Raw genomic sequence first — 19,777 nt, 5'->3', positions numbered from 1 at the left:
GATGCATTAAGAAGATTTGAATTTTACTTTCAATTGCTTTCCTTACATTTTTGAAATTAAAGAAACCAGTTATGTTTCATAGATTACTTTGTTTTAGAGATTAACAGATAACAAGCCATGTATCTAACGGTAGACTGTAGTCCATAAAAGCTTTTGTGATAATAAATGTGTTAGTGTTCAAGATTTCAGAAGACACTGATCTCTTTTCCTTACAAATACTCTGTCTTTTGAATGTTGCAGCATACTCAAGTAGTACTTTCAGTGAATAGCTATTGCCTAGAATTATCCTAGTTACGTTCCAACATACACTAGCAAATATATTAGGATCATATGTCTTAACCTGTATTACTTTAGTGCACATAAAATTTCACCATTTTTTCCCACACAGTCCCCAGTTAGGAAGTGAAATCTTTGTATTTGTTTCTGATTTTGCTGTTGAGAAGAAGGCCCTCCTTCCATCCACCATCCAGAGGGAGAGAAGGGCAGGCCAGCTCCATCCGGCCTAATCAGAGTAAGAACATGGTCCAGACCTCCGAGGGAGAGGGAGAAAAGATCTGCTGGACTTTCCCCCTTCCCCACTGCCATTCCCTTCTCCTTTTGTGTCTTGTCTCTTTAGATTGTAAGCCTGAGAGCAGGAAAATGTCTAATTAACAATTTGTAAGATGCACCTGATAGCCTTTTGACTGGAGAGCGGGGGTATAAATAAATAAATTGTTGTTGTTGTTGTTACAACCCCATCTTTCACCCTTGAGTAGGTCATCCATTAATAATTTCAATTATACCAGTCCTTGGGGAAGACCACTACTCTTGTCCACAAACTCTTGTTTTTAAGAAGGAAATGATCTATTTAACAGTCCAAATCTTCTTGTCTTTAAGAAGCATTTCCCAAAACCCTTCTTTCAAAAGTACCTAGGCTAATTCTTATCTAGGTATTTATGGACATACCCTAATGATCATGTATGCCCTCCTTGCATTTATTTAAAAAATGCATACAGTAAATTATTACTGTCCTTGTATACTGTGGCAATCTTGCAACTATAATTCTGTCCAAAAGTATGAAAATTTTGACATACTGTGCAAGACCCTATTCTGCTGATTTGTGCAAAGGTGGCCAGATTTTGGCACTCTAGATGTTAGACTGAAATTCCCATCATCTGTCTTCATTTCTATGTGGTTAGGGCTGGTGGAAGTTGTAGTTCAGAAACATCTGAAAGGCCAGAAATTTCCATTTCCTAAAATTTAGTGCTATTCCATTACATTCTAATCAAAACAAAAGCTTTTCTTCCTAAACATGTCTAATTATCACAGTTCTACTTCATATATCTCTGGTTTATACTAAAAATGTTGACTGTCTCCAGAGATGACTCATTCATAAAATAAACCTTTTCCTAGCTCTTACAGGTCTCTGCAACATCCCCAAAACCTCTCCCAAAGATCAAAGAAATCTCTGTAGAATGATGTGGGATGGGGAAATCAGAAGAAATCTGGAAGGATTACTCCATACATGCAAAATTGCATTTCCACTCAAGCCAGGCACTTTGGAATCTAACCCCATTTCTCCCAGTGTCACATCTTATGAGCAACTGAATATCATGAATGCAGTGAGCCCACGCATACGCGAGCTTCCCTTCCATAGCTTTCAGCATACGCTGAAGTTGCGATACAATATAATGAATGGTGCTCGCACCCATGGCGCAACATGGGGCGTGAGCATATGCGGTTTTCCCCTTACATGGGGGGGGATCTGGAATGGATCCCCCGCATAAGGGAAAGGGGACTGTATATGCTTAGTACTTGCAGATGTGAAATTAGAATAAACCTGTATTTTGTGTGAGGCTTAAACAAATACTGGTTGTTTCACTCATAGAATAATTACAGGAATGAATTGTTAACTAGGGCTATCATATTCTGAAAAGCAAAAAAGAGGACACATTGACTGACTGTTTCAAGCCACCAATCATCACAATGACTCTAATTTTAAATACCTCTATTATATAAGCTAGTCTGCCTAAATACCCTAAAAGCACCAGATCCTGTCTCAGCTTGAAAGCAGGGTCAGCTCTGGTTAGTACTTGGATGGGAAACTGCCAATGAATACCAAGTGCTGTAAGATATATTTCAGAAGTGAACTGGTAAAAACCACCTCTGAGTATTCCTTGACTTAAAAAACCTATAAAATTCATGGGGGGTCGCCATATGACAAATTACTTTAAGGCACATAGAAACACACCACAAACAATAAGCTGTGATAATTGCTATTAAAAATATTCCTAACATTCATTCTACTTCAGTAACAAATATTTCAATAAGTCATTTAGCAATATTCAATAATACCAATTATTGATCTGGTTACTTCACCAAAATCTAAAAACACTCTGGGATTGGTGATCCATCCCTTAGGCCTGTTCATCCACTACTCCAGCACTGCAGGTTCTCACAACAACATTGAAAGTCGAGTAGCAACAGGGAAAACTGTCAAGGGGACCAATATGAGGTGTTATGGACAACAAAGAGGGCAATGGCCGAAGGGTCTTCAAAAGGAGGAAAGAGAGAAGTGAAAATTCAGATATTCCTGAGAAAAGGAAACTCAAAACCACTGCACACCATGCACTAGCTCCGTCCACATCTGAAGTTGCTGCCATTCTTGTTCCCTGCCCCTCTCACTAAGAGTCCATCAGTGCAGAGTGATGTTAAATTAGCTATTCCCAATGACAAGTTATACTTCATATGGTGCTTTGTTTTGCCCATAGATTTGTTATAATTAGACTTACAAAAGCCACTTGCTTTCAAGATTTAGAGATGAGGGAGCCTTGTAAGAAAACTCAAACATATTAAAAAGCCCACCAGATTGAAATTTTACCTTTGAAAAATGGGACATGTCCAGGAAAAGGAAGTCAGATTTTAATCCTAGTATATTTGGTAAATAAAGATGAAATGCCTAATCTACTTTTAATGGTAGTGTATGTGATTTATTCTTCTCTATTAAGAATGTTTCCCAGATGCTAAAAACTGAAAAATGAAGGTTCAAACCTTGAAAACCTCACATATGCAGGGTTCCTGTATATGGCAGGAAAAGCTCCAAAAGCATATAAAGCAATCTTCCTGTTAACAGTTGACAATGGGAAGCTCCATTTGTACACATGGGGCTATTTCGATGGACTACAGCCATCCTCTAAGAGTCTTCACTGAAAAGAATGAGAACATTTTGAAATATCAAGGAAGAACGGGAAAATGTGACTGCATTACTGCAGTTCTGAAGGATTTCATAAATTCAGAAGTAATAAAGCTACTTTGTTTAGGCTACTGCAGCTCACACTAGCAGTCACGTAGACACTGAACCTAATGGGGATGGGGAAGCCTTTGATATCTTGATACAGAGAGTTTACACTGAGTTCAGGATAACCCATTTTGGACATGATAGCTCTCCCAAGTTTGTATTCCTTTCAGTTTTTTAAACACGAAAGTCTCAGTCATCTGGTCATTTTACCAACAGCTTTCTTCCTCATAATTTTTAAAAGTAATAATTAAAAGAAATGTCCTAAAGACCTGCAGTTCAGAATATCTGTAAAACCTTGTCTTTCTCTCTCTCCCTTATATCCCCTTCTTTATAGAAGGGAGGAAAGAGAGAAATGTAACCACAAAGCAAATATTACAGAAAACCCAGCTGAAATCTTTCCTGCCATACTGACCAACTATTCAGCCAGCTCATTTTAATAATCAGATACTTGTTCCCTTTGAAAGCACATCTGAGAAGGCAATGGTCTGGGGCTATCTATGAGATGCAAGTCATATGTTTCCAGAGTTCTTAATAATGAAAAAGCATCTATCTTATTTATTCTGAGAATGAATTAGTATCTTGAGAAGACAGACTGAAGAAAGAGCTTGTTAGGAAATCTTTGCCAATGACATATTTAACTGACTAGAATTAATATCAGCCACTGAGAAGGGTCAACAACACATTCAAGACAGTTCCAAACTCTAAAAACAAAACTAATTTGTTTCACAAGCACTTTTAAACTTGAATGACAATGAGGGTTGGTAAATGGAGCCCCCCTCCACACACTTCTCTTTTCACAGGAAAGCTGGGAGATGGGAGGTAAAGGGGTTGCAAATGAGCAGAAACCTCTCCTGTGATTTTTCAGAATATCTTTTTCATGATTTTTTTTAAACCCACCCAACATATTCTTCATTAGTCCTCACAGGGCATTATGGTTAATTTTAAAACCCCTTACATTCAGGCAAAAATATTTAACATATGTTCTTCAAAGAAGATCATTCCTTAGCTTTGACTTTAATCTAAAAAATGGAGAAACAACTACACATCTACCTAATTTAGGTTAACTACAGTGAGTAATCAAAAGGTGTACATGAATTGCTCCACCTTGACATGTAACCAGGAAATATGATATGGAAAACTACCTAGAAAATACTGCCCACATACACATTATTTTCCATTATGGAAATTACATTAACTTAATCTCAAGACACATTATATATTAGAAGCTATTATTTAACAGATTAAAAACAATGTTTAACATCATAAGCACTAAATTCCAATTTTATCTTCAAAATAATTACTGCTGTTCCTAGACTATGAGTAGCAAGTATAAAATAAAGTTTCCAGATACTGCATTTAATAAGAAACTGGAGATAGTATTTTGCATGCCATAACTGAATAAATTGCATCTGTGTATAAGCACTCACCTATAACAGTCTCTTACTCATCGGTAGCTATGCTATTTATGCAGGATTCTTAAAATGGCGTCTGGCAGCACTGCATTGCCTCATTCCAATACAGTAGCTAAAATGGTAACAATTTATTCAATAGCTATGCCCCTTGTTTAAGCAGCAGTACTATTTTTGAAGCAATCATCTAAGTATGTAGCAGGAAAACTGTAAAAGATGACACAGTGATATCTGACAACCTAATGTTTAACTAAAATGTACGAGCTTTGTGAAGTCACAGGTTACTAAGGAAATCCTTCCATTTTAGATGCTCTCCTCAATCAGAATATGCAAGGATTGATTCTGTTTCTCTAACTATCTTTCAAAAGCCTAATCTGCCTTAGTAATAAATATAAATACTATATTGGTAATATAAAACCAATTTCAGGTACTTACCTCAGTAAAGTAAAATACAAATGTGGGTATGATTTGATAAAGGCAGAAGGAAATTTTAATCATGGTCAAAGATTGCAGTTTCTGGCAAGCAACTGTACAACCAAGACATGGGTAGCACAAAGGGCTCCTAAAATATTAGCATCTTGATCGTTTGGAGAGGTTAGCATGCTTAGGGTACTGATTTCATAGGATCCATCTGTACGTCTCTAGACTATGCAACCACAAGGGATCAAAATTTGTTGTTTGCACTAGGTTAGTGCTGTCAAGAAACAGCTGTTATCGTGTTTTAAATTGGCCAATGGGTTCTAGCAATAAAATTTGTTATCTCTGAAGATGAAAATAACCCTGAATTCAGCTAAGTATGTCAAACTGAGCCTATATGTACCATATTCTGTAAAACAGATAAAACCTTTGGCCCTGGGTCTCTAAATCCCAATCTGATGGCCTAATGTACATATTTTGGCTGCTATGTCAAGAATTTGAGCACACCTTCCAGAATACCAAGATGTCATTCTGGTGTCTTAACATGATACTCTTGGCTCAACAGAATTCAGGGCATACTTGGCACTGAACTTTATCACTCTTGCAACCGATGACTAAAATGTAGCACCTGTCTTAAGGCAGGCTGAATTTCCTTTATTTCTTGCTAGGTGTGAAACTAACATGGTTCACTTATGTGTGATGAGAGAAACATGACATTAAAACTAAAGGAAACATTTTAAAATTGTGTACTACAAATTAGAATATGTGTATATTAATAAAATAATAAATTAATAATACAAACTAATACTATTCATTATTAATTAATTTATAAATATACACATGTTCTAATCCATAAATAGATGAATATATTTATATTCATGAATCTAATATGTGACTACTTAGGAGACAGCATGATGTAGTGGTTTGACCGTTGGAGTAGGACTCTGGAGACCAGAGTTCAAATCCCAGCTCAGTCATGTAAACCCACCAGGAACAAACTACAATTCCCAGAATTCCACAGCATTGAGCCACAGCAGTTAAACTGGTTTCAAACTGATTATTTATGCAGTAGGGATGCAGCCCCTGTCCTAATCACACATGTCAGTAGAAAAAAAATTACCTTCATAAAATCCCTATTCAGCTGTGGAAATCCACTGGATGATGTTGAACAAGTCACACTCTCTCAGCCTCAGAGGATAGTAACAGCAAACCCTCTATCCAAGGAAACCCCATGATAAACCTTGGGATCACCATACGTTAGAAACAACTTGAAGGAACACAACAACAATGAACACCTTGAGGCAGTTTACAATAAAAGAGAACTGTCATAGGGAACTTAAAAAGATGAAGGTCAGGTAGATTGACGATAAAGTTACAAATGATGTCCTTTGCATAAAAAAGCATGCACTCTGTACATGGTTGTTCTGAAGTCAACAAAACAAAATGGTAAGGAAGAGGAAAGATCATTCATCTGGGTTAATTCACATGGCGCACCATTTTATTTTCTACTGTTGCTAATTGCTATCAAAAAGCAAATAATTATCCATATCAATTATCATGTTTATCCATTTCTATTTTGCTGTGAGTTAAAACAAGTTTGCAGACAAAGAAGTAAAGGCACAGAGTCCTGGTGGCGCAGTGGTTAAATGCCTGTACTACAGCCACTCACTCACAAACCATAAGGTTGTGAGTTCAATACTAGCAAAAGGGCTCAAACTTGACTCAGGCTTGCATCCTTCAGATGTCACTAAAATGAGTACCCAGATTGTTGGGGGCAATTAGCTTACACTTTGTAAATCTCTTAGGGAGTGCTGAAGTGCACTGATGTGGTATAGAAATGTACTTGCTATTACTATTGCTATAATTTCTTGTAAAAAAACCCTCATATTTTCATTCTGGTTTACAAACCTGATAACACATACACACACATATCATGCTACATTCTTTTCTGGCAGGCCTAGCCAGATGTTTAAATTATGAATTTTAAACTATGAACGGATTATTTTAATATGTTGTTGTGTACCTTCAAGTCGTTTCCTGGAGACCCCCTAAGGTGAACCTATCATAATGCTTTCTTAGCAACATTTGTTCACAGTAGGTTTGCCATTGCCATCCTCTGTGGCTGAGAGAGTGTGACTTGCCCAAGGTCACCCAGTGAGTTTCCATGGCCAAGTGGGGATTCAAACCCTCATCTCCAGAATCACAATCCAACACCCAAACTGCTACACCACACTGGCTCTCAATATGTATTGGTCTTCTATGTTCTTCTAAATTGATGTTGTCTTTTTAATTTGTTATTGTTCCCCACCTCGATCCATGGAGAGAAGTGGGTAAGAAATGTTATTATATTATTATACCATCTGTAGAACTAATTACAAAAGTAACCAAATGTTGGTCTAGATAATAAAAGTGAACTGTTTTCATCTTGGCCAATTTTAAGTAGCACATAGATTTCCAAAATATTAAAAGAATTACACCATAGCAGTATTCTTTGCACCAAAGCAGTTGTAAGCTATCTGAAAACTACATCTCAACTATGTTGCTTCTCAGAAAACAACATTCATCATCCAAATCTGCAACAATCAGCACTCAAATCTGTTGTGTCTGTGCAGGAAAAGTATCTTCACCCGCCCATCCTCTGTTGTTTAAAGACCTCTGTTGTTTAAAATGCATACCATCTGGATTAAAGAACAGGGGAGAAATAGCACCCTGTGTCTATATGCATGCCATTCATAAAAGTGACAGATAAGATACACAGTCAGAGAATCCAAAATTATGTGGAATTTTCAGATTGGCTGAATGTGCTTTACTTAGATGGAACAAAGATGGGAGAAATTTCCAGAAGGCCTTTCTTTGCCTTGTTACAGTATTTGTCAATCTTTAACTCATTCTCTTTCTATTGGCTCTGAGCTCTGAAGAGAGCAATTTGATTGGGCTGATCCTGGGAACAACACGGCTGCCTCTCCTTGCTTCAGACATCTTGCTGCAATGCAGACATTTATATTTTGTGAACTATGAAAGAATTAGCATTTGAACAATTTAAAAGGGTGAACATCAGGGGCCTTGCAATGCTGTGTTTCATTATGTGAACAAAAGTAGTCCATACAAATATGCTTTCCCCTGTCAGCAATACCTCTGGAGGTTCAGATTTGAGACACATCCTTCTTCAACAAAACCTAGGGGAGCCATTTTAATTCAGGCATTCTGAGTACAGTACAGCTAATTTTTCCTGCTTCTTCATGAGATAATATTGTGTAATGTTCAGATCTCACACCCAGCTGCTAAGGTACAACACACTGCTACAAGAAAAATATGCCTGGGCATAATTTTGACAATGGAAGAACTAAAACCTATTGCTCAGCAATAGCTTACTATCACTTGTACACACTAAGAATGTACAAAAAAGCACAGAAGTCTGCTGATACTTCAGCACTTTTAGAAGTGAGGGAGGAGAGCAAGAGAGGATCCTTCTGAATTAGGCATTTTGAATGGTACACAGGCTGGGGGTTTCACTTTTAAAACAAGCAATACTTTATCAAGTCCATGGGAACCCCTGTATAGGTGGTAACAATGTATCATTTCTCAAAACACATTTGTATTATATAATAGGGCAGGCTGAACACACATTAGAGTCTCTGTAATGCTGTGAGAAAATGTTCACTGAAAAAGCTGCTTGTTTGAGACATACTTACAAAATGCCCCAGTTCCAGATTTTAAAAGCAAAAGTTACTCAAAAGTGGCTCTAAAACCAAAATTTCATGCTGTATGGTATATCACAGGATAACAAAAGCATAAGGGTTAGTGTGGGATAGCTCTGTAACAATGTGGCAAGATTAGTTTGCTGAGAACTAGCACATTCATCACACTTCAAAAGTCTGAACTGAGCTTTAACCTGCAAATACATTAATTAGAAGGATCTAGGAACAAAGAGTAAGAAGAATTTTGTTTTCAGTGGAAAACAGGAAGTACACAATGTGTCAGAAGACTCTGAAAAAACTGAGAATTCAAATTGGAACACAGTTTGCATGAAGAGAAATATTGAACAAAACATCAAAAAATTAGTTTTACTGAACTAGCTAGCCACACTTTTGCTTAACTGGCTGGGTTAAGTTTGTCCTGTTAAAAAAGCAAAAGATTAAGACTATTTAAAAATGATCAGAGAATAGCAGACAAGTTTACTTACCAAGTGTCCATGCAACCATCTCATTTTCCCAGTAAATATGATACAACAAGCTGGCAGGTTTGGGATTTGACCAAAAGGAATTTTTTGAAATAATTACGTAGCACCATGCCAAAAACCAGAAAAGCCCGAAAGAAAGGGGAAAAAATGAACATGTAATACTCTCATGAACCACACATGATTTTATATCACTCCACCTCAGAGAACTGTGCCTGAGATATTGCAAAAGAAAAAAAGCACAGTTAAAAAGTCCATTAATTTCATTTGTGCTACAGAAAAGAACGTAGATAACAGCTCAAAAACATGTTGTCTGGCACTGAAATATGCATAGCTATGCCTGATGGCTTCAGACCTAGACCTTAACTGTTTCTACCATCTACAATAAGAAAGTCATTTTTAAAGAGACAGCTTGTAAGCAATAGATTGCCCTCCTGAAAACATAACACAGACTGCATCTAAAGATCCTGTAAGGAAAAAGAGTAAAATATCAATTTTAAGTTAAGGCAAAAACTAGACACAAAAAAACATGATGCAATAGCACTACACCACTTAGGCCCAGTATCTGCAATCTCCCATTAGCACTATTTATTGTGGTCAAGGTGGCTAAAAATCCTGTATTTTATCAGGGATAACTGAGCCTAGCTCTTCTTTGCACTGTTTGAAAAGGTAAACTTGCCTGTTCTGCTGTCTGCCATTATCCCTGCTTGTCTCCCTGTAGGGCAGTTAAATGCATCTGCTCCCTAGCTTCCATTTTCTCTTCAGCAGACATGTGACACAACAGACAATAGTGCAGGCAAACTGCTCAGACACAGAAAGCTGCTTTGGAAGAACAGTATCTTGAGAAACCCTGAACAATCCCACTATCCTCCTCTCCTGTGAAGAAGTTATGTATGGAAACGTTTTTGCCAGTCTGGAAAATAAAACTAGGGCTAATGGCTACTAAACCATGTGACCCCAGAAAGCAAATTTAAACATTTTCAACTTAATAAAGTGCTGTGAGGGGGGTAGTTTTGCGCAACAGATCACAGAGAATCACACTGTTAAGCCACAACTCATAGGTTTCAGAGAAAAAAAATGCAAAAAAGTAAAGCTTACCTCTGTGGATGCATTGTTAACACAGTGTTATGTCAATACTTATAAAACATGGAGGACAGGCTCTCAGTACTCAGACAGAAAGGGCTTGGCACTTCAGCTTGATGATCTGTCTTCCTAATAAAAGCTAATCCTGGATTGGCTACTTTGGAAAATCTGAATGTAAAGCTTCAGGGGATTGGCTGAAACACTTCCTGAGCGATTATCTTTGTGCAGCTCTGGCAAGCAGGAGCCATCCTCTGCACAGAGAAAACAGGCTAAACTAGGCCCGTTTCAGCCAAAGAAACGAAAAAGCAGAGACACACGCGTGCAAACCCTTTGCAAGAAGCAGATTTCGAGGGAAAATAAAGCAAACACCAAGGGCCAGTCTAAAGGAAACACATCTCAAGCCACATCTGTTGCTTCTGCTTGAGCTTTTTTAAAATCTGCAGGTTTCTCCCTGGGTCATGAAAGCTGCTTTGCCTCCAGAGTAATCAACAATGCTTTAAACAAAAATACTTTGAAAGCCTCACTAGTAAATGAAGAAAACCATTTTGCAGTAGCACAGACAGACATGCACACATATACCATAAGGCATATAAGAGACAATCAAGGTCAAGTGTTGTAGTTCATCTGTTATATAACAGCTATACATCTCAAAAAACAAACATGATTCTTACACACACAAATACAAGTAAGATTTCAGTGAGCTTTAAGAACTCACACTGCATTTTTTACTAACACAGACAATGCATGTTAGATCCTAAAGCAGGAGAATGAATGGCTTTCTGACCACTTCCAACATTCATTTTCTAATTAAATACGTAGGATACTGAAAATAGCTATGTTTTTGAGCCACGTCTGAGGGGCTGTTTGCGCTGTTTTCACAAACAGCCCGTCCCCTCATCCCTAAGGCCTTCTAAAGTTGTCAGTTAAACAAAAAATCTGACTTGTCTATTAGTCTGCTGCAGCTGCAGCTTCCTGTCCATTAACCCTATCACATTCAGCTCTCGCTCTCTCTTTTTTTTCTTTTAAAGATGCAAGCCTTATGAAGAGTTGAATTTCAGTGTGTGGAAAAATACCAGAGCTGGGAGGGACAATGCAAGCGCTCTTTGAATGCAGCACACTTCATGTAAAATCCTTAAGCAAAATTGCACATAAAAAGACAGAGTTTTGTTTTTTTCAAAAAAAGAAAAGTCATTTTGGTGTAGGAGCACAATTTGTCATACAACCAGTTTGATTTGGGGCCAGTTCTTAAGCACAGTATTCCAAGAACAAAATGAGCTTTCATTCTACAGAGAAACAGCCTGTGTTGCAGTTTTGTTACCAAGATACGATGCTGTGCTATGGGAGGCAAAGTCATTCTAGATGAAACGTTTCAAAGCACAGGTTTTCACATTAGCCCTCAACTAATGCTTTTATCTAAGCTAATTCTCTGCATTCACAAAAAAGGCAGCTAAAAGGGGGGAGGGATCTTACTGCAGCCATTCCCCTCCCCCCCTTTTTTGCAGATACATGTATATCTGAAAGGGAATGTTTTGTTAACAAAATACAAGCATCAGCCTTTTATATGCAGAAACTGACCAAAATAATAATACGTAGTAAAAAAGTATTGGTTGATTAGAAGCAGTAGTAAGAAAGTCAAGCTCTGAGTCCAAACTCTGTATGAAGCAGGCAATTATACTTACAATGCTATACTCGAAGTTCACATACGCAAGGAGGGTATATGATGGCACATTTTGCCTTGAAAGCAGGAAGGCCAACAGCCAAACCAACCCTAATTTTAACAGGCCTCCTAGAATAGATTAGTTTGATAATCATATCAAATGGAAGATAATTAAAATAATTTCCCCCAAATCTCAACAGTAAGTGATGTAATCAAACACACACACACACACACACACACACACACACACACACCCACACACCCACACACCCCTCTTCATTGTGGATTTCATTTCAGTCACACATGCATAATCCAATGCACAGAAATAATCCTAGACTACTCCACCTCATGCTGTGGTTATGTTTTCTTCAGATAACAATCGTTTTCACACTTCACAAGGAAACTCTCATAAGAAGCTGTATGTTTCACGCTGAAGCTATTTTTTAGGCTGTATCAGTGCATGAGTTATAATGCTCAACTGATATATAACTGTACAGTTTCTAATTTTTTTTCCTTTTCAAATTCTACCCACATTTTCTTGGACAGGCAGCAATAAAACGCTGTATCTTCAAAGGGGTTTTCCCTCCTGTTTTTGGAAATAAAGCAGAAAGAAATTAACTAGAGAAATAAGGGGGAAATATATAGGCTACTTAAAGCAGCAAGTAAAAGGTGAAGATGGAAAGAAAATCCAAGAGGAACCATATACAAATTTCATAAATAGATGTTCAGTTCAAAGCTTTCTGTGCAGGTATAAGACTGAGGGTGTTTAGCTGAATTTACAGAATCTTATGCTGCAATTTTAGCTACTAGCCAAGCAGTATTGTTTATTAATGATATATTATGCAGAAGCAGAGACTACTGAACAGTAAAAACCAGGCTAAACACTTGAATTCTACAGATAAAACAAAAGATTGATCAGATCAGTCTATCATCTAATAGGATATGACACAGCTAGAAACATGATAGTTGCTAATCCACTATTATTATGCTATTTTAACTTTAATCTGTTTAGTAAAAGCCACAGTTTGAAGTATATGCTCACCTCATGCATTTTTATTTCTGAAAGAGTCAATGCTTCATTTACATCATATGCAAATCAAAGCATTAAACGCTATCCTAGTTAATCTCCTGGTTCCATGCTTACAATCACAAACACACATTAAAAAATACCTACTCCTACCAAAAAGTACTGGAAAACTGGAGTCAATCCAAACTTTTTACCCCTCCTCCTTTTTAGTAGGATGACTATACATATTACAACCCGTTGTTGTTGTTGTTAGCTGCCCTCAAATGGACTCATGGCAACCCTAGGGATGAGACATCTCCAAGACCCTCTGTCCTCTCCCTCTCTGTTCAGATCCTGTAGGCTCAGGCCCAGGGTCTCCCTGATTTTGTGTGTCCATAGTATCCTCAGCACTGTTCTCCCGTCACCACATCTCAAATGCGTTGATTTTCTTGCTATCTGTTCTTTACTGTCCAGCTCTCAGATCCATACATGTTGATGGGGAATACAATGCTTTGGATGATTGTAACTTTATTATTCCATGTCATGTGTCTTTGCACTTTAGGATCTTGTTTAGTTCTTTCACAACTGCCCTTCCTATTCCTAGTTTTCTTCTGATTTCTTGACTGTAGTCGCCACTCTGATCAATGACTGATCCAAGGTTTGAGAATTCTTTAACTATTTCTATTATCATTATCTAGGATGAATTCGTGTAGTTGAATGAAGATGTAAGTTGCTAGTTCTTCCATGGTCATTATTTTTCTTTACTTAATATTCAGCATTAAGCCTACCTTACCACTTTCTTGTTTGACTTTCTTTAGTAATGGTTCCAGGTCTTAGGATGTAAATGTTTCTTTCTCCGATCTTCACTCCTCTGCCTCTGAATTTAAGCTTGCTCTGTGTATGATATTTTCTGCATACAGGTTGAACAGACAGGGTGATAGAATGCATCTTTTCCTGACTCCTTTACCAACTGGGAACGATTCTGTTTCTCTGTATTCAGTTCCGACTGCAGCCTCTTGTCCCACAGGTTACGTATCAAGACAATAAGGTGTAGTAGCACACTCGTTCCTTTAAGAGCAACCCATAATTTTTCATGATCTATGCAATCAAATGCTTTGCTGTAACTGATAAAGCATAGGCTGATTTTTTTCTGGAATTCCCTTGTGTGGTCCATTATCCACCATATGTTTGCAATGTAATCCCTAGTGTCCCTTCCTTTCCTGATACCTACTTTCACCACTGGGATCTCATATATACAAGGAATATATGCTGCAAAAGTTTGAGCATTACAACCCATTAGTGATAACTAATTCATATGATGTGATTTTTCAGTTTGCTGAATCTTGAAATGAGAAGTTGTGAAGTCTTTCTCCAAGGTGTTTCAGGTACCTTACATGGGAATACTACATGTTTTCCACCCAAGAACATGTAATGTAGGTTTGACTGGAAAAATAACTATTAGGCCTCCTCTCCAAGCAGGAACTTTACTTTTCACCAATGTCCACCACTATATCCCAGTGGCTCTTTATTGCAACTTGCTACCTCACACATCAGTGCATCAGCCTTCTCTCATCCTGGAGAGAAGTGATCAGTGAGGTGCCACAGGGTTTTGTCCTGGGCCCAGTGCTATTCAATATCTTTATCAATGACTTGGACAAAGGAATAGAGGGTATACTTATCAAATTTGCAGATGACACCAAATTAGGAGGAGTAGCTAATACCCCAGAGGACAGGATCAAAATTCAAAATTACCTTAATAGATTAGAAAGCTGGGCCAAAACTAACTAAAGTGTGTTACAGACCGCCATAAGGGACATCCTCAGGACGTTCTAGGTTTAAAAAGGGGCGTCACTTCTTGACGCCCCCAAGCCTAATACGTCCTGAGGATGTACAAGATGGCGGCACCCCATCTACATGGGGGCCGCCATGATGGCATCACGAACGCACCGCCTCCAAATGAGGCGGCGTGGACGTGACGCTGTCACGCCGCGTGAGGGCGCCCTTTCGTCGGCTCGGGAAGGAGCTCTGAAATGGAGCTCCTTCCTGGTCTTGCATCGCTGGCGCAGTCTTTAGATGGCTGCGCCCAGCGACGCAGAGGAGAAAGGGGCCAAGTGGCCCCTTTCTCCTCCTCCCTGCCGCTGCGGGGTGTCCTTGGGGCTTGAAGCCCCAAGGACACCCCTTTCCTGGCCTCGGGGAAGTGGCCTTTTGCTGCTTCCCTGCGGCCTGGAAAGCGGCGGATTGGGGCCTCAGCGGCTGCCGCTCTGGCCACTGAGGCCCCGATCCGACGGGGAAAGGGGCGGGTGCTGGCTGCTGCTTTTCGGCGGTCTGTAATGCGCCAGAATGAACTTCAACAGGGAGAAATGTAATATACTGTACTTTGGTAGAAAAAAATGAAATGCATAGATATAGAATGGGGGACACTTGAATTAACAAGACTACGTGTGAAAGGGATTTAGCGGTCCTTGTAGGCCACAAGTTGAACATGAGCCAACTCATTAGCTCTTTTGGTTTTTCCTACCACCTGTATGCCGATGACACCCAGTTGTATCTTTCCACCCCTGACCTTTCTCCAAGGCTTGAACAGCAAGTCTCATCTTGTCTCACAGCTGTCTCACAGTGGATGTGCCATCGGCGTTTGAAGCTCAACATGTCCAAGACGGAGCTTCTTGTCTTTCCTCCTAAGCCCAACCTTCAACACTCCTTTTCTATCTCTGTGAACAACACTTCTATTCAACCAGTCCAGCAAGCCCGCAGTCTTGGTTTTATCTTTGATTCTTCTCTGTCGTGTATCCCTCAGATCCAGACCACAGCCAAGGCTTGTAGATTCCTTTTGTACAATATTGCCAAAATCTGACCATTTCTCTCCGACTCTACTGCCAAGATCCTGGTCCATGCCCTAGTGGTCTCACGACTTGATTACTGTAACGTCCTCCTGGCTGGGCTTCCTCTTTCTCACCTCTGTCCTTTAATTTCTGTCCAGCATTCAGCTGCATGCATTATCACTACTGCCCAGCGCTCTGACCATATCTCTCCTGTCTTGGCATCCCTTCACTGGCTCCCCCTCCCTTTCCGTATTCAGTATAAGCTCCTGCTGTCAAAGTTTAAAGCCCTCATGGACTGGCGCCTCCTTACTTATCAGACCTTATTTCTCCTCACCTTCCCACCAGGGCCCTCCGTTCTGGTAGTCAAGGTCTGCTGTCTCAGCCCAGGATTTCCCATCCCGGATTCGCCCCTTTTCACTTGCTGCCCCACACTCCTGGAACCTTCTTCCCCCACAAGCAAGAGCCATCACTTCTTTAACCAGCTTCAAAATGGAGTTGAAAACCATCCTGTTCAGAGAAGCCTTCCCAGGCATTGCATAATTGTCGCTTACTATTTGATGTTCTTTTGGTGCCTGTTTATCAAACCATTTCCTGTATTGCTATATACTGTATATGTATTATCCTACTTGAAAGTGTGTATTTTCCCTGGAAGAAGATTAACCATCCATTATGAAGCCAAGCCCTCCCTCCAGTGCATCTGCCTTGGTCCAGGCCTTGGAGGTAGAGAGGAACTGCTGGACCTCTTTCCTTCCACCACTCCCTTCTCCTTTTGTGTCATGTCTTTTTAGATTGTAAGCCCGAGGGCAGGGAACCGTCTAATTAAAAAGATTGTTTGTACAGCGCTGTGTAAATCTACAGTGCTTCATAAATAAAGGTTGATAATAATAACAACAACAACAACAACAACAGTGTGATGTGGCAGCTAAAAAGGCCAATGTTATTTTAGGCTGCATCAATAGAAGTATGGTATCTAGATCAAGGGAAGTAGTAGTGCCATTCTATTCTGCTATGGTCAGGCCTCACCTGGAATACTGTGTCCAATTCTGAGAACCACAATTCAAAAAGGTTGTTGACAAATTGGAGTGTGTCCAGAGGAGGGCAACTAAAACGATGAAGTGTCTGGAAACTATGCCTTATGAGGAGAAGCTTAAGGAACTGTGTATGTTTAGCCTGGAGAAGAGACGGTTAAGGGGTGATGTGATAGCCCTGTTTAAGTATTTGAAGGGGTCTCACATTGAAGATGGAGCAAGCTTGTTTTCTAGTGTAGTTTTTTGTGGGTTTTTCGGGCTATGTGGCCATGTTCTAGAAGAGTTTCTTCCTGACGTTTCGCCAGCATCTGTGGCTGGCATCTTCAGAGAATGCTTGCCTGGAAAGGACTTGGGTATATATATTGTGTGGCCTGGAAAGGCATGTGTATTGTTTTGTTGCTAATGGCAGGCCTCAGGGTGGGAGGGTCTGCAAAAGAGGATTAGTGTCTGCTTGATAGTGCTCTTGTCTGCTGGGAGATTTCTCATTTGCATTTGTTGAGTCTTTATCTTGATATTTTTCAGGACTGGTAGCCAAACCTTGTTTACTTTAAGGGTTTCCTTTTTTTCTGTTGAAATTGCCCAGGTGTTTGTGGATTTCACAATCACTGCTGCCTTTCTAGGTCACACAATATATATACCCAAGTCCTTTCCAGGCAAGCATTCTCTGAAGATGCCAGCCACAGATGCTGGCAAAACGTCAGGAAGAAACTCTTCTAGAACATGGCCACATAGCCCGAAAACCAACACGCACAAAAAAAACCTATGGATGCCGGCCATGAAAGCCTTCAACTTGTTTTCTACTGCTCCAAAGAATAGGACCCAGAACAATGGAGGCAAACTCCAGGAAAAGAGATTCCACCTTAACATTAGGAGGAACTTCCTGACAGTAAGAACTGTTAGACAGTGGTACACACTCCCTTGGATAGTGGTGGAATCTCCTTCTTTGGAGGTCTTTAAACAGAGGCTGGATGGCCATCTGTTAGGGATGCTTTAGTTGTGAGTTCCTACATGGCATGGGTTCGACTAGATGGCCTTGTGGTTTCTTCCAGTTCTATTATTCTTTTCCGTTGACAACTGGGAATGCAAGGAAAGGCTACAGCTTGTCATGTGAAGAAAGCTTCACCCAACCTCCTCCTCATCCTGGCAAGAAAATGAGCATGAAGGCCAGCATTGGGACACATGCATACATGCACACACATCATGACCAACCCCTCCACATAATCAGCTTGCCACACAAAGTTGTTTCACATTTAAGCAACTACAACATTGCAGAATAAATACAAAAACTCATCTTATGATAAGGCGAGGCAGAATAGCACAGCATCATTCAAGGCTGAGAACAAAGACCTGAGGCAACTATTCAATAAACAGACTACTATAAAGGAAGTATAAGGGTGGGCAGTGGTGCAATGAGACTGCAAGCAGCAAGACATGCAAATGAAAAGATATAAAGGAAAAAGAGAGTGAAGAGAAGTATCTCGTTTACAATATGATGGTGCAAGATATCTCTTATGTTGAAAGCACTGGCTGGAAGTAACTAGCTACAATTTTAGTGTGCAGCTGAGCTACTAACATCACACTTAAAGGAAAAGAGAAAAATTCCAAAGGTAAATCTCTCTGAGGTATGCTGCTAAGGCATAAGGCAAGTTTCAATACCATTAAGCAAAGAAATACAGAACTGATAAACTCACCATTCATCATGAGCAAGCAGCATGACACCTTTTAAAACAACGCTGTGATGTGAGGAATCAAGACATTTACAAAATAAAAAAGACTTTTCTAACAATCATGAAAAAAATAGAAATAAGAAACATATAATTAATTCATTTCATGAGTTAATCCAATTTATTTCTTAATGAGATAATTTGTTGTTGTTACATGCCTTCAAGTAGTTTCTGACTTATGACGACCCTAAGGTGAACCTATCGTGGCAGTTTCTTCAGAGGGGAGTTACAACTTCCATCCTCTGAGGTTGAAAGAGTGTGACTTGCCCAAGGTCACCCAGTGAGTTTACATGGCCAAGCCAGCATTCAAACCCTGGTCTCCAGAGTCCTAGTCCAACACTCAAACTACTACACTGCATTGGCTCTGGGTATGGAGCAATACATGAAGATAAACCTCAGTTACCAAAGTAGATGTGTTCCTGGGCATTACTTCTTTTAACAGAAAGTTTGGTACCCAAGATAGAATTAACATGGAAAGAATAAGGACAGGTTCCCACACTAGAAAAAAAGAAGAGGAGTTCAACATGTTTCACCAATTTTTTTAATCAAATGTTAACAATATGCATCTGTGGGCACTGCACATTAGAAATGCATGATATAAAAGAGAAGAGACTTCTGTTAACAAAAGCCCTGACAAAGAAGCATATTTTAACAAGTCATTTTATGAAATAAAATAACTATGTGCATACTCAGTTAGGGATTCTAGAGACAACCGCTATTTACATTGCTTGTAGCTGGTAGGCATACATAGCTATGGCAGAATCAGTCAAGGGTAGAATCCTATTCTTTCCCAGCCCAAGCTTTATTGCATTCATGCAGGGGCTCTGCAGCAACAAGCAGCTATTTAACACATCTGACTATGTTTCTGCAGCTCTCTTTTGCCATCCTCCCTATACTGATGATGCTCAAAGACATTTAGCTAAACAGAAGATGACGAAAGGGGCGCTGGACAAGCAAAAATGACTTGGTAAAACAGGCTTCTTTGTCAAGGCTTTTGTTAACAGAGCAATCTGTTCTCTTTTATATCAATGCCTTTCTAATGTGCAGCCCCACAGATGTTTTGGATTACAACTCTGATCACCACTGACAATCAGCCACACTATTAGGAGATGGTGGAATTTGTGCAGTACTAAATGCTGGCATGACACCATTCTTTTGTAGTCCACATAGACTTTCC

General features: G+C 39.4%; 2 protein-coding genes across 12 annotated transcripts in view; one reads left to right on the top strand and one right to left on the bottom strand.

Annotated features, from left to right (window-relative positions):
* Nucleotides 1-19,777, top strand: part of NCOA3 (nuclear receptor coactivator 3) — a 1,019,275-nt gene that overhangs the window by 731,787 nt on the left and 267,711 nt on the right. The gene's annotated exons all lie outside the window — the stretch shown is intronic.
* The window catches only part of ZMYND8 (zinc finger MYND-type containing 8), a 122,295-nt gene that overhangs the window by 79,550 nt on the left and 22,968 nt on the right, over nt 1-19,777 (bottom strand). The window contains exon 1 of one of the 10 annotated variants that reach the window (XM_042465915.1): nt 10,379-10,512. The exons of 6 other annotated variants lie outside the window; for them this stretch is intronic. In XM_042465915.1, the coding sequence (XP_042321849.1) occupies nt 10,379-10,392 (14 nt within the window). In that variant the 5' untranslated portion in view covers nt 10,393-10,512. Of the gene's footprint in view, nt 1-4,704; nt 4,922-9,286; nt 9,876-9,959; nt 10,184-10,378; nt 10,513-19,777 lie in introns of those variants that run through there. 3 more of the 10 variants (XM_042465918.1, XM_042465916.1, XM_042465919.1) reach the window with 3 other exon arrangements.

The sequence above is a fragment of the Sceloporus undulatus genome, chromosome 4 (genome assembly GCF_019175285.1).
Source record: "Sceloporus undulatus isolate JIND9_A2432 ecotype Alabama chromosome 4, SceUnd_v1.1, whole genome shotgun sequence".
Taxonomy (NCBI): Eukaryota; Metazoa; Chordata; class Lepidosauria; order Squamata; family Phrynosomatidae; genus Sceloporus; species Sceloporus undulatus.
The sequence above is the reverse complement of the archived record's forward strand: the minus strand, read 5'-3'. Positions and strand labels throughout refer to the sequence as shown.